This window comes from Chelonia mydas, chromosome 3 (assembly GCF_015237465.2).
Source record: "Chelonia mydas isolate rCheMyd1 chromosome 3, rCheMyd1.pri.v2, whole genome shotgun sequence".
NCBI classification, from domain to species: domain Eukaryota; kingdom Metazoa; phylum Chordata; order Testudines; family Cheloniidae; genus Chelonia; species Chelonia mydas.
Window position 1 is genome coordinate 43,747,602 of NC_057851.1, and position 15,316 is coordinate 43,762,917.

General features: G+C 40.8%; 1 protein-coding gene across 3 annotated transcripts in view; it reads right to left on the reverse strand.

Moving 5' to 3' along the window:
* Positions 1-2,687: 2,687 nt before the first annotated feature.
* The window catches only part of ELOVL5 (ELOVL fatty acid elongase 5), a 59,191-nt gene continuing 46,562 nt past the window's right edge, over positions 2,688-15,316 (reverse strand). For all 3 annotated transcript variants that reach the window (XM_037894214.2, XM_043542372.1, XM_043542371.1), the window contains exons 4-8: positions 9,204-9,281; positions 7,688-7,859; positions 5,763-5,887; positions 5,095-5,229; positions 2,688-4,545 (exon numbers count right to left, since the gene is read on the reverse strand). In XM_037894214.2, coding sequence (XP_037750142.1) covers positions 4,414-4,545; positions 5,095-5,229; positions 5,763-5,887; positions 7,688-7,859; positions 9,204-9,281 — 642 coding nt within the window. In that variant the 3' untranslated portion in view covers positions 2,688-4,413. The remainder of the gene's footprint in view (positions 4,546-5,094; positions 5,230-5,762; positions 5,888-7,687; positions 7,860-9,203; positions 9,282-15,316) is intronic.

Sequence of the window (15,316 nt, forward strand, 5' to 3'; positions counted from 1 at the left end):
GTTTGCCAGCCCCAGCTGCGCTGGTCTGGTCCAAGCACCGGCCCCACCTAAGTGCTGAGCACCACCCTGGCTGGCCCTGACCACTGAGCTCCAGCCCACCAGCTGGAGCTGAACCCCCACCAGCTTTAGGGTAGAGGGGAAGGGAGGTGGGGCCTTACAGAGGAACATGGCCTGGGTCAGGGGAGGCTTAGCCTGCCCTGGCTTTTGATACCCACCACCCATGAGACTAAGGGAGAACGCTGGGCGCTTTCCACCTCTTGCCCCCCCCCCCCACATTGCCTCTGCAATGTATCCAGTTTGAGGGGGCAGAGCCCCCCCAGTCTCCACCCATGGTGTGTGGCTGAGTGAACAGGGAAAACCACAGCTGAACCCAATTAAATCTGCAATGAAGACAAAGGCGTAACAACTCTCTCTTTACACACGTACCATTCTGCACATGAGTCACAAACGATGATGATCACCCTACAGTCCTCAGGGCACCCTCATGCTAAGGCACATCCCAGACTGCATGCCTACTACTCTTGTTTGTTTTTTCTGTGCCGGATGATAAAGGCAAATAGTAGAACGAACAGCACTGATGCAATGCCTGCTGTTGCTTTAAAAAAACTACTACTTTTCATTTCCAGAGCTTGTTCCCTCTCCCTGCCACACACACACACACACACACACAGAGTGAATTCCCCCATCCTAGCATCCAAGTGAACAATAGCATATTCCCTGAAGCAGTGGTAGCAGCTGCACTAATGATTCAACACTCAGGGATATCTACCTATTCACACTGGCCTTACTCAGAACAGTATGTTCTAGGAATCCATCAGCCCTTCTTTCCGCTTCCTGTTTATTTACACAAAGCATTGAGCTCTGAAACGCACCAGGGTCTGGATATTGTTGAAGCAGTGTGGCAAGCCAACATGTATTAGCTATACAGAATCCTAACCCAGTAGATGTGATTTAGCTCATTCAATAAAATTTCAAGTAGATACCAAAGCACCGTGGAACCCCATGCCTGTGTCTGTTGTGGGTCCCCACTGTGTCCAGTCCACAGGGAATAATCTACAGAGCATGGCTCTTTAGCCTGAGTTGTAGAGACTTATGCTTTTAGAGGTCCCCAGTTCACTCCCTGCCAAGATGGCAGCAGTCATAGCTGTATCTATTATTAAAATTGAACTTCCTTATATAGCACTTTTCATCCATCAAAGTGTTTTACTAATGAAATCATAATCCCCATGTCACAAGTGGGGAAACTGAGGCAGACAGGAGCAATGACAAATCTGCGGTCACAAAGCAGGTCAGCGGCAGAGCTGGGAATACATACTAGGTTTCCTGACTGTCCACTCTCTATTGAAGTGCTAAGCTTTTTGCCCCAATCTGTTCACTGCTCAGTATAGTACAGTGAAGGCTGATAGACTTTACACACCCTCTCAAACCTTTCATTTACTATCAGGCAATAGATATAGTATGTAACAGCTAGAGAACCATTGTGGATCTTACAGTGATTTAGCTTGTGTAAGGAAACCTGGCTGTGTGTGGGTGGAACATTCCAATTTACACCCTTTCTTCCACTGACAGCTGGCCCCAAGACTGCATTCTCTCTTGTTGCATTTGGATGCAGCCACAGGGAACCAGGCATTCATGACTGCAAGGCTTAATTATTATATTGTTTTGTAGCGATGAAGCCATTGCCCTTAAAAGGAACTGTTAGTTCAGAATACAGCAACCCAGCTGCCCAGGAACAAATGCTCCTCACAGCACATCACTGTAGTACTCCACTCTCTCTGCTGACTCCGCAGGGAATATCAGGTTCAGTTTAAGGTTTTAGCCTTCATTTTAAAAGCTCTGCATGGAAGAGGCTAGTTACCTGAGGGATTGCATTGCCCAGTGTGATCAAAGCGCCCCAGGAGTTCTACATTCAACTCTGTCAACCTCAAGAGTTAAATTAATGAGTGCAGGAGACAGAGCTTGCTTAGTTATTGGCCCACAAAACTGGAATTCACTCCTGGAAGACATCAGAATAACCTTCAGAGCAAAAAGCAAAGCCTACTTCCTTGATTAAGCCTTCTCACAATAACAGCATGCAGACTGGAGGGAAGAGAGTTAGCACTTGTCTACACATGATTCAGGAACAGCTGTTCCTGAATAACTCCATGTGTAAACAAGCCCATAAGTAGTTGCATACACGTTATGGATTTTGTGAGGTTTTCAGATACCATGGTGATGGCCATTGTATAAGATCAATTAAATGCTTTTGGTACAGTTAGGGCACAGAGATAAGGGCAGGAGACCTTAGGGAAGGCTGTACAAACATTAATCGTTCCTCAGTACTTTTGAGATAGGCATTATTGCCATTTTAGAGACTGGGTTTCTGAGTCAGGAAGATTAGGTGATATGGCTGGGACTATAATTTTTGTCCTGTGCTCAGACCACACATCCCACTCTACAGTAATTCCACTGCGAGGAATAATCCACCCATGTGGATAATTATTTCTACAATTATAGCCAAGAACTGCTATGTGTTTGGTAGCTGTCAATGTTTCTTGTAAGGAGTTACTTATTTGATGTATGGTGTGAAATTTCTGTAAGCGTTTGTAGTTCCCCCTTATTTCTAAAGACCATGGTAGTTCTCTCTTGGCATCATACAAAATAAGGTGCAGTATCAAATCCATAAAATAAAGCACTATGGAATTGGCCAGAGATAATCAAAAATGTTTTAATGATTAAACAATGTCAAACATTAACAATGCAGGTATATTCAGATGAGCTAAGGGTTTATTTCTAGCACACTTAGACAGCGTATTTTGAACATTACAGCTGCTGTACTGAAATATGTAAAGACTGTGCAAACCAGTACCTAGAAATGAAGACACACAAGCTTTGACAATGTAAAATGTAAACAGATGTTGTGTCTCCTTTAAAACAAGTAAAGTGAACCCCCAAGGCTAACAGGAAAACTCATTATTTCCCTAATAGATGTGCAAAAAAATAAAAAAAGTTAAAGATGGTAAAACTGATATTTATATAAATATCAAACAAAATAGTTAACATACAAATTTAAGCAAATGACCAACAGGATGTCTTGCATGATTAGTTAAATGTTCTGAGCTCAATGAATAAATGTATTCATAATCTAAACTCCACGATAGTAGATAACATACCAGCTATAGAGGTCTGCTTTGCAACTGACTCCTCATGTGTGCAAGGCAAGATTTTACATTAATAGGAATTTTAACAAGCAGTTCTAAACAAATTTGTAGATAAGCCAAAAAGTTACAGGTGATCTACACAGCTTACACTCAGGAAACTCATCTCCAGCACATTTCCAAAGGTTTATTTTTTGATCTGTCTCTGTTTGACTTAATCTGTTTAATTTTACTTTCTGGGAAAAAAAGTATTTTTGTGAGCTAGGCACATTTTAAGAATGACAAAGTATGCTATGCAAATAGCAACACAAATGCCAACTTAAATATGAATAGTTACATTTGAAAAGCATCCTTTATCTTCATTTTTAAAAGAACTTTACTAAGGTCATAGACTATCCAGTCACTTTTGAAACATGAATATGGCTGTGGTATCACAATGCTTGAAACTGGCAGTTTCCAGTATTAAAAACTGCTTTGCAATTTAGCAATTCACAGAAATAAAAAACCAGGATGTACCTTCCCTGTATATCCTCTAACTCTTAGAGACAATTAATATTTAAGTCTTGCTGGCCTGCTTAAGCATTATGCAAAATAAAAAAATAAGATCTGTTAAAAAGGTAAAATAAACTTCCATCTCGATTGTGACTGCTTAGTCAATTAAAGCCAAATATACAAAACTAAAGGCGCTACTTCCAATTTCACTGTAACGTGTAGGAGATACTTAATATTATGCACCACATACAGTACAGTAAACCGATCAGTAGATTTTTCTAAATGACTTATTAAAAAGTCAATCAACTCAGAGTTGAAACGTACCCTAATTTTCAAACCATTAATAAGCTTTGGGCCCTGCTTTTTAATTTTTTTTTTTTTTAAGGCATGTGTGTTTACCTACTGAAACCAACATTGTACAAATTACATTTACAATCACATGCATAATCTACAGTAAAAAACATGAGTTTGGATTACAGTGTTTTGAAACTGTGAATCATAATTCAGCACCTATTATAGTCACTAGTAAGGCAACAGCAGTGTCATATACTACAATAATACTCCCTTCCACAGTCTATAGCGGGGTCAGTGATGCCTAGAATTATTAACTTTAACTGTATACAGTTTCTAGGGTGTTTGCACAGGTTAAGTCCTACATAAATCACACTATTCTAGGCAGGAATAGTTACAGTAGCTGTTAGGATATCAGTGCACAACTCTTATTGTGCTTACAATCAGATTATTTTGTTGTCTGTGGTATCAAAATGGTTTCTCAGTTTGGTCTTCAATCCTTTCTTTGTTTTCTTTGTTTCACATTGTTTTCGAGGGAAGAAAAGCTGTTTGTGTACCCGTTCACAGCGGCTGTAGAGCCATTCTGATATTCTTTCCTTCTGGAGGATGCCTTCTTTTTGTAAGTCTAAAATACATAGATGTGCACTAAGTTCTGTTTTAAGTCACATACAAAGGGCCTGTCCCCTCACAGCAATTAAACATGTGCACTGACTTGCACATCCTAGCACAGGACCCTGATTACTGCGATATACACTAAGTCCTGAACACATTCAGAGATACATTTTTCCAGTAGCTATTATGCTGAATTTTTGAGCCAGAGACTTAATGCTAGCATGCTAGTGTTCTGTATTTTGGGGGCGGGGGCGGGAGGGGGGGGAAGCAAGCAAGCGTCAATGCAAACAGTTCCAAATAGTTTTATGTATGTTCTGGCAAAGGATTATTTTACAAGTCAAGATTTGGAGAAATTTCCTAGATGTTGTTATGATCATGTTATTCAAATTCCTAATCTCCCTGAGCTGCACATACAGCATATGGGACCCCAACATGAAGACGGGCTGACAAGTACCAATAGTGAAAAAACATTTATACTGAAGAGGGGAAAACCACGTTTCAAGGCTTTCAAATAAGATTGGTGTAAAGAATGGATGAACGAACGAACGAACATTTGTTTTACCTGAATGTAGAAATTTGTGAAGAGGATAATCAAAGAAATCATATAGAAGATCTGGAAATACAGCCATCCCATAGGGAAGGCACATGGCCAAACAACACCACAACTTGTCTGGAAGATTGTTAGGACAAATTGAATCTGAAAGATGAAAAAAATAAAAGCATAGTAGTGAAAAGAAGGGGAAATAAACCAACAGACCAAGAACTAGTGAAATAATTTCTAAACAAGTCAAAATGGTTGCTAAAATGAGTCTGAAGAGATTTTGCCTTTATGCCAGGAATAGGATTTTTAGTAAACATTTGTTGACAGACCTTTGTTCAGACCACAATACTGTATTTGTTATGTTTGAAAGCTCTTTATTTTACAAATATTGCTTCACCTCAAAGCACTTAGTGAATCCTGTGCAGGAGTTATTTATCTTAAATGGATTAAAAGGGTAAAATCCACCCGTCCAAATGAAGTATTCAGGTTCAATATTGGTGGAACGTGGAAAGATCTGGGAGGTGAAATCCACTGTCACACTACCTGGGACCATAGCATGTGGTGGCTCTCCTGGGCTCCCTCCTATAGGACATCTGTGCTGGTTTACCCTCCCTTTATTACAGGCAGAGAAAAACAGCTCCTCCAGATCCAGAGAAGTCTGGCAGGAAACCAAAAACTGAATAACTCACCAGCTGCCCCTGAGTGATGTATTTCTTCCACCACAGATACGGGCGCATAGCTGGAATAGCGGACAATCCGTAGTAGGAGTACATCAGGACATGGATAAAACTGTTAAGAGTGGCACCAAAGTATGCTAAAAACAGAGAGGGGAAGAAAGGGTATTTTAATACAGAACACAAGTTGGCACATGGAACCTGAACAGTGCTAAAATGGACAGCCACAGAAGGTGACTTTTTAAACATCATCAGGACCTTTTTAAATAATCAGTTTCCCCAAAACTAAAGGCTAAAAGAGAGTCAGACTCTCAAATAGGCATTAAGCTCAGGGGCCTTTTGCAACTGTGCACACGATCAGTGCATTTTGTGCCAACCTTCCACGCCTACCTGTCTGCTCCACTTATCCAACTAGGGTTCTTGTTCATTTCAACTCTCTCTGCTCAAAAAAATTGAGGAGGCAAGAGGGTGGAGGTGCACAAACATGTCCACAAACCAAAGCTTCACAGGTCTAATTTTAGACCTATCCTTCTTTGCCAGGCACTTCCACTGAAACTAGGAGTCTGCTTTTGGTTACAAGACAATATTCTGGGGATTTTCAAAAGCTCAGTTTACCCATTTTATTTGCCTTTGTTTACAATGGCTTCCCTGTCATTAAAGGATTTTAAGTTTTAGCTGCCTATCACTAAATTGCATATGCTATCTAAGCCCGAGTAGAACAGCTAGCTTGAAAAAAAAAAGAAAACCCAATATAAACAGGGAGTAATCAAGCATTTTTAAGACCACTTAAATGTGTGATTGTGCAGCTTTTACTGTTGTAAAGCTAAGACAAATAGGTGCTTGACTTCTCTCTAGAACAGTGGTTTTCAACCTGTGATCTGCCGACCCTCTGTCTAAGATTTCCAATGGGGTCTGCACCACTGCTCTACAACAACATAGTTACACATGCACGCTTCTGAAGTTAAATATTACTTGCTCATATGTTGACAGTAAGAAATAAGTGCAGTTTCTGTACTGTTCTGCTTAGAACTAAGAAGAGTTTTGAGGGTTTTGCAGTTTTTCTATCCACAACTGGTATTTCTTATGCACACCACGTTGGTGACACAGACTGATCCTATACAAACTTTTCTTCAGCAAAGCTATGCTAAGGTCTAATCAACAAAATCACTGACCCACCCTCTACATTACTGTCGCCTCCCCCATATTTTTATGCTAACACATTTGGGAAACAAGGTCAGTTAAAAGCAAATGAAATTAAAAGAAGCCAAGTGAGGTTGCAAAAGGCCAACAATATTTAGTAAGGTTTTAAAAAAAGAGGAGACAGGGGAAGAGGCAAAAGAGCATACAGTCAAGTTCATGAGTGCCCATGGGACAAAGACTTTAACTGAAATAATTTGTTATGGCCACCCATAGACTAGAGTAAATTAAAGGGAAAGACATCCTGAGTGAGCAAAGTTTGATGGATTCAGACATGGTTTGATTTCCAGCAATTAGCCACTTTACACATACCTGCAACAGGCTTCGAAGCCTGACTTAAAACCTGTTTCTCCTTGGAAGCTTTGCTTGAATATTTGCATGTGCTGTAAAAGCAAGTAAGCACAGCTGACACAAGTGTCAGAGCCACTCTACAGCAGCAGGCAAATAGACTGTATTTCCTGCAAAACCTATTCTCTATCTACACCGAAATGCTTCCACTGTTCAGTCATTGCAGGAAGGGCCTACAGGCAGTTTCATACCTGCAACTATTGGTACTCCTTGTAATTTAATAAATTTTTAATAAATAAAAAAATCCTTAATTTTTGTTGCTGCATTTTAAGCAAGATGGGCCAGATTCTGAGACTGAAGCTAATGGGAGTTGCTAATATGCATCCTGTGGCACAATTTGGCCTAAAATAAAACAACGTAGGTCTGTTGTAGGTTCTCTCCTCCATAGTACTTACAGTGACCACAAGGCACCCAGTTCATAACAAACCACCAGATGTTCAGCATGGATGCATGGTGATAGACATGAAGAACAGTGATCTGGTAATGATTTTTTCGCAAAATGAAAAAGAAAGTGTCCATGAATTCGATGAGTTTGGAGAAGTAGTACCACCAAAGGACACGTACGATCTACACAGAGAGGAGGGAAAAATAAGAAATTCACGAGTTGTCCCTGCAATTCTCTCAAGTCAACAGAACACATCTCACTACTTCTAGATATTCATGGCGATTCATTGGAAAGCTAGCACATTCCTTGCATCAAGTTTTCTGTAAGAGACATGAGTCTAAAGAGGCAGCTATAATTGAGACAGAAGGATGACAGAAAATATTTTATGAGGCTATTAAAGTGCACCTAGGGTGCACTGAGACACAAGGCAGGATGTTTCATCAACGTATTCCTGTTTTGCTCTCTGTGGAAAACATCTCCTCTACACATCACAGAAGTGTTTTGCTGAGGATGGGGGAAAAGCAGTTCACAGCAGGGTGGTCAGGTGTGGAGAGGAGAAGAGTTGTTATAAAAAACTCATTTTTTAAAATGTTAAGTGTACCCAGATGCCGCAGTAATGGACATAGTAGGTGTCAAACATGAATCCAGCCTCAAGAGGTCTTTTCAAATACCAAATGTGATTAGCAGGGCCCTACCAAATTCACAGTCCATTTTGGTCAATTTTGCGGTCATAGGATTTAAAAAAATCATACATTTTATTATTTCAGCTATTTAAATGTGAAATTTCACAGTGTCGTAATTGTAGGAGTCCTGACCCAAAAAGGAGTTGTGGGTATGTGTGTTGCAAGGTTATCGTAGGAGGGGTTGCAGTGGCTGCTACCCTTACTTCTGCGCTGCTGCTCGCAGAGGCGCTGCCTTCACAGCTGAGCAATTGGAGAGCAGCAGCTGCTGGCCAGGAGCCCAGCTCTGAAGGCAGAGCCACCACCAGCAGCAATGCGGAAGTAAGGGTGGCATGGTATGGTATTGCTACCCTTACTTCTGCACTACTGCTGGCAGGGCACTGCCTTCAGAGCTGAGTGCCTGGTTAACAGCCACCGCTCTCCAGCTGCCTAGCTCTGAAGTCAGCACAGAAGGGTGGCAATACCATGAGCCCCCCAAAATAACCGTGACCCTCCTGCAACTCCCTTTTGGGTCAGGACCCCCAATTTGAGAAATGCTGGTCTCCTCTGGGAAATCTGTGTAGTATAGGGTAAAAGCACACAAAAGACCAGATTTCACGGTGGGAGACCAGATTTCACTGTCTGTGACACGTTTTTCATGGCCATGAATTTGGTAGGGACCTAGTATTAGATCATATTAGGGACTAACTGCCAAGTTTCAACATGTACTTTCTGTGCACTGAGTACAATGGGGGAAAGGGGACGGGCCTGTTTAATGTGGATAAAGATAAATCCTGTTCTGCTCTTCACTCATCTGCAAAGAGAAAATTTAAAGTAGTAACTGAGAGTTATAACAAATAATGTTACCTTCATATCAGCTTCACCTCCACTGTGTGTGTCCTGACAGAAGAAATTGTATCCTCCTTCCCATACTCCTGTAACCAGCTGACAAGATGAAAGAATAAGGTATCATCTGATAAAAATATTGCACTTGACAGTACACCTGAACCATGGCCGCAGCTTTACTGACCGATTCCGGGACATCTAAATGTGACATTAGGTTACAATTTAAGCCCCAAACAGTAACTGAATCATGGTATGATTGAACACCAAGTTAACAACAGTTCCATATTTTTCCCCACCACCCTTCCTGCTCCAATTACTGTGTCCTGGACTAAACAGGACAGGTAAAGGTCCCATCCCCATCAAGTTCTGAAAGATTTGTGTGTGTTTTTGAACAAATCTATTTTAGAGCACAAAAACATTTTTTAGCTGATTAAGTGCCCCACTTCTGCAGAAAATCGACAAAAAGTAAGTTTTGTCTTTTTTGAAGAAAAGATACTAAGTTTTACGTGCACAGAGTATGAACCAGGAAAGGAAAACTGCTGGAGTTTTACAGCCCTTATGTTGCATGCCCAGTGCCTTCTGATGGCAAAAATAATACCTGAACATTTCCATTGTACCAAAGCTTTCCCCATGCCTAATACTTCAAAAGTTATTGAATTCAAATCATGTTAACTGTTTTACTTGTTTGGAAGTAGTTCACCTTTCCTCCATTGTGTCAAATTATTCACATTTTCAGAATGATTTATTGTCTGAAAACATGAAGAGAATAAAATTGCAGCAAGACTCCAAATACAATATCAGGTACAGTAACTGGAAGCTGCTAAATGTTTTATGTACTTAAAAAAAGTTGTAGACATAAGTGTCAAATATGAATATGCAACGAAGTGTCCATAGTACAGTATTCTGCTACATTCTGATTCTTCAAGATTACTTTAAATATTAAACCTTTCAGTGCTGGCATGTTCCAGCCAGCCAAATGACTACCTGCGTTATGTAGGTGGTTATCGATTTCCTGGCATTGTGTGAGATAAGACTTGTAGGCACAAATTACTATTACAAAGATTCTGGGCATCCCCATCACATGTACATTAACAGCTTGAACCAAGCTGTAAGTTTTCATTTATTTTTCCTTTGCTACTATGTTCCCATTACAGCTCTTGAATGGAATGGGTTGCGTTTGGCTGCTTCTAGCCTTGTAGGGTATATCTACACTGCAATTAGCCACCTGCGGCTGGCCTGTGCTAAGGGGCGTTTAACTGTGGTGTAGACATTTGGGCTTGGGATGCATCCCGATCTCTGGGATCCTCCCACATCACCGGGTCCTAGAGCCAGGGCTCAAACCCAAGCTCACAAGTCTGCGCTGCAGTGAAACAGCCCCTTAGCCTGAGCCCCAGGAGCCTTGGTCAGCTGGCACAGGCCAGAGGCAGGTTTTTAAATCGCAGTGTAGAGATTTCCATAAGGTACTTCTACACAACGAATGGCAGCGAGACTCAGAGCCCAGGTCAACAAACTCAGGCTTCCACTAAGAATAGTCTTTAAAATGTCTACACAGCTAACAGATTTATTTGGGCATAAGCTTTCATGGGTAAAAACCCCCCTGAAGAATGCATCCGAAGAAGTGGTTTTTTACCCATGAAAGCTTATGCCCAAATAAATCTGTTGGCACCTTAAAGACTAACAGACTCCTTGTTGTTTTTGTGGATACAGACTAACATGGCTACCCTGATACTTGTGTAGACATTGCAGATCCGGCTGGAGCTCAGGCTCTGAAGCCTGAGGAGGGACTTCAGAGTCCCAACTTCAGCCTGAGCTCCAATGTCTGCACAGCTATTTGTAGCTCCATAATGAAAGGCCTGTAAGCCCGAGTCTGTCAACCTGAGCTCTTGAGACTTGCTGCCATGGGCTGCTGCTCACTGGGTAGACATACCCAGAGATTCCCAGCAGTCTTCCCCATCCCCCATGCATGTTTCTATTAAATTATCCATGCGATTATAAAGTTTGGCATTTTGGGCACTTTTTAAAAAAAGAAGAGTGGTAACTGATTTAGATAATTTCCAGGTGCAAAAGGAAAAAAAGTTCAGAAATGAGTATTCAGAACAAGAGTCGTCCATTTCTGGCCCCATCCACACTCATGCTGGAACTGGGTTATCAAGAACATTTAATCACAGTACTTGTCAACAAAGTGCTAATATAGGGTTTCCCTGCCAGTGTCACTAGGGATGACTTGGGTTACAAAGAGTTTTACATAACCACTGAAAATGATGTAGTTAAATAAGATAAGGATAAGAGGTGTTAATTTACTTGCATGTACCTCAGAACTGGAGAGTGGGTAGTAAATTAGTCCTAATTATATCTTGTAGAAGTTAACCATTTTAATGGCCTGCCCCTTTCTAATGTCAATTTTTTCACAACTAGAGCATCATTTTTCCCCCTAATTTTTTTTTCAAAATATGTGAAGTTCTTTGGAACAGTTACAGTTTTACTTTAAAAATCAAAACAAAATCCAAAGTCAGTTTGTGTCACCATTTTTGATCTTCAACACTAACACCACCATTTAAAGCATGCAATTAACGATACACTTAAGAGTCCTCTTATGAATGTATGGATGAAAGAACAAACTAAGCATCACCATAACACAAATGAGAAACTCTTATTGGAAGACAGCTGCAGCCTTGCATGGAGCGATAAGCTAAAAAAAACCTCCAATAGCAATGTATCGATCTATTCTGCTTTATGTCAGTCTAACCAACTGCTCACCCATAAGGAAAATACAATTCTACTATCGTACTTCTTACTCAAGAGGAGTGAGCAGTACTATCGTACTTCTCACCCCTGATCTCTGTGTGCATAAACATTTAAAAGCAGATGCATGCCAAAGAACCAACTTCATATCTGGACAGTGGGTGCTGCATTGAGACCATAATTATGACAGCAGGAAAAGAGCTTTGAATAACTGAAGACTGAAAAGCTATATGGATTCTTTAGCATCCTCAAGTTAGTCAAGTAGCATAAAACCTTCTTTCAGCACATTGTGCAGAAAAAGCTTACATAATTCTCATCATTCTAGGGGCCATTAAAATGGACTAACCACAACATTTACACTGTATTTATTCCAGTTAGTCAACAACCCTACATACCATAAGCTTATTTTCCCAGAGTAATTGGTATGTTTGAGTTGTGCAATCCAAACAGGTTTTTTTTCAACTTGTAATTAAACCTGGTATGAAGTTTCTTCCACTTAAGTAAAGTGACCAATGGTGTTCTGATGCAGCCTTTTAAAGGCAAGGACGGACCTGTAGTCAGAGACTATTTCAAATAACTTACTACTCATTTGTTTCCAGAAGTGCTCACAATATGCTCTTCTTTTTCTAAAAGATGAAAAATAATCAACCATGCTTGCTTTTGCTAACTTACTCAAGTTTCTTTTAGCCACATTCATTAGCTCTACATTACTTCAGCACATATTAAAAGGACAATTAAGGAACTAGCCACACATGGGACACACTGACCTGACCAGTAATTGTTCTCAAATGTATTATTTACATAGCTGCAAGTACTGGAATGACACATTGTTTATATTGTTACTGTCTACATGACCTGCACAATTCTGTACTATCATTTGATGAACAACAGTTTACTAACTTGTCTCCCACACTACTCTCTGTTTACAGGAGATGAGGCTAGGCCACCTTACTGCTGGTATTGACTGGCTCTGCAATAAGTCTTGACTCACTTGGGAATTACTAATCTTGTGTTTACAGCATAGGTAGGTCCCCTAACCACTTAGGGCCTATGAATCTCTGTACTTTTCAGCTGTAACTAGGGAAGTCCTGTAGCTGTACTTTCAATTTGGCAGGAACCCAAGTGGAGTTCAACTCTTTCCTAATGACACTGTCAATGCTAGATCATGGACAGGTCTTTTCTTATGAAATGCAGCTGTCTACAACAGACTGACTGTAGCGGAATGAAAGAGCAGTTTCCAGCAGAAATACAGAGAGCACGTGATGTTTAAATTACACAAAGTTAACTATTCTAAAGGCAATTTTTAAAAATGCTACTCAAAATTAACAGTATGGTCATTTAGTTCTGAGAAACCAAAGCAGAATCTTTAACATCATCAAGTGAAGACCCTACAGTTAAGAGTTTGTTTTTGTCCCTTGGTTATGGCCTGTTACTTTCTCCCTCTCTGCTTTCATTTTTACTTTAATTTTGTAATTGTATTACTGAACTTTATAAAGTGTTTTGGGGTTACTGTTTGTGTCAAAGACCCTGCACAAAATAAAACTGTACAGTGTAACCTGCACTAACAGAAGGTCTGGATTGAGGCACGTTAGTGAGGCAATATGTACAAACTTGCTGCTCTGTTGATACAAACACAGAACTTTAGTCTCCATGCTGTCAGGAAGCTTTCCCAATTAAAACAAGGAACCCAGAGATATTGCATATTGGCAAATACAAGTGAACAGGGGGACTTCAGATCACAAGAATTTTAGGTGAAAATGGAGAAGAGGCAAAAACTCAAACCTTATTTTTCTGATCCTAAGGGTATGTCTTCACTACCCGCCTGACTGGCAAGCAGCGATCGATCCAGCGGGGATCAATTATCGCGTCTAGTCTAAACGCGATAAATCAACCCCAGAGCGCTCTCCTCTTGACTCCTGTACTCCGGCGCCATGAGAGGCGCAGGCAGAGTCGACGGGAGAGCGGCAGCAGTCGACTCACTGCGGTGGAGACACCACGGTAAGTCGATCTAAGTACGTCGACTTCAGCTACGTTACTCACGTAGCTGAAGTTGCGTAACTTAGATCGATTCCCCATCCCCCAGTGTAGACCAGGGCTACGAAAGCAAATTGAAGGAAAAAGTGTGTAAAAATTTGTCTTTACAAATATGTGCTCAGTTCTAAAGGACAGAAAGCCACATTGGTTAAGTTTAATCACATCTTAGTTGGGATGTTGACTTAGTTGTATGCTGACCCAATTATCTCAGATTCTAGAAAACTCATTCTTTTAAACAAGATTAGCAAATGGTGTTCCTGTCATGACTCACAATAATTAATAAAATTGCAGCAAGACTCCAAATACAATATCAGGTACAGTAACTGCAAGCTGCTAAATGTTTTATGTACTTAAAAAAAGTCATAGACGTAAGTGTCAAATATGAATATACAATGAAGTGTCCATAGTACATTATTGCCAAATTTCATATAAAAGCACTACTTTTTCAAACAGAATGCTGGAAAGGATGAACATTCTGATATGTCTCGTTAGCAAAAGAGATGCTCTCCTACAGTGAAATTGTGAATTGTCAACATTGGTGGTATGGAGCAAACATGCACAGGCTTAATATTAAGCAAGCGAATTGTCCAAAGTCAGTAGGACTTCTCCCATGTGAAAGTTTTCCACAGGTTCAGGGTCTTAGCTGGCAAACCATTATTATGCTTGCCCTCAACTCTGCCATTGTAGGACTACATAAATATGGTCACAATGCAGAGTCTATTGAAAGGGGTTTATCCAGGGGTTTGAAGAACTGATTTTCTTTACCCTAGAAGTTTTCTTAGGTGCTGAACAGAAATGCACTGTATACATATAATGTAGTTTAGGTTACAAAACACTAAGTCACAAAATTTAAAATTTACTAAAACATACATTAAATGTTAATGGCCTCAGTACCCTGTGTAACACTGTAGCTTTGTGGGTGCCTGTTTATAAAAACAATTATATCGCGCCCACTAATGTGCTCACCACATGGGGGGTGGGGGGTCGTCTCTGTCTGGCTAGCTGGAAGAAAAGGGGTATTGTCCCTTTAGGGGCTCCTCTACAACAGGTAGGGAGAAGGAAAGCTTACAGAGATGGACAGGAAGGACAGTGTGCAGCCACTGCACTGCCCTTCCTGCTGGCTGTAAGAGTGTACATCTGGGGAGTATTTATACCACAGTTGCCAACTTTCACGCGGTAAATAAGCACCCTGACTTTCACAATAAGCCAAAAATCAAGCTAATCCTATTTCAAAACAAGGTCAAAACAACCCAATCCCTTAGAACCCCAACACTCTATGTGACTAGATCCCACCCGGCCTGCGGTCTGGGACTGTGGTGGGCCCGCTGTGCACCCCCGACTCTTCCCCCCCGCCCCCC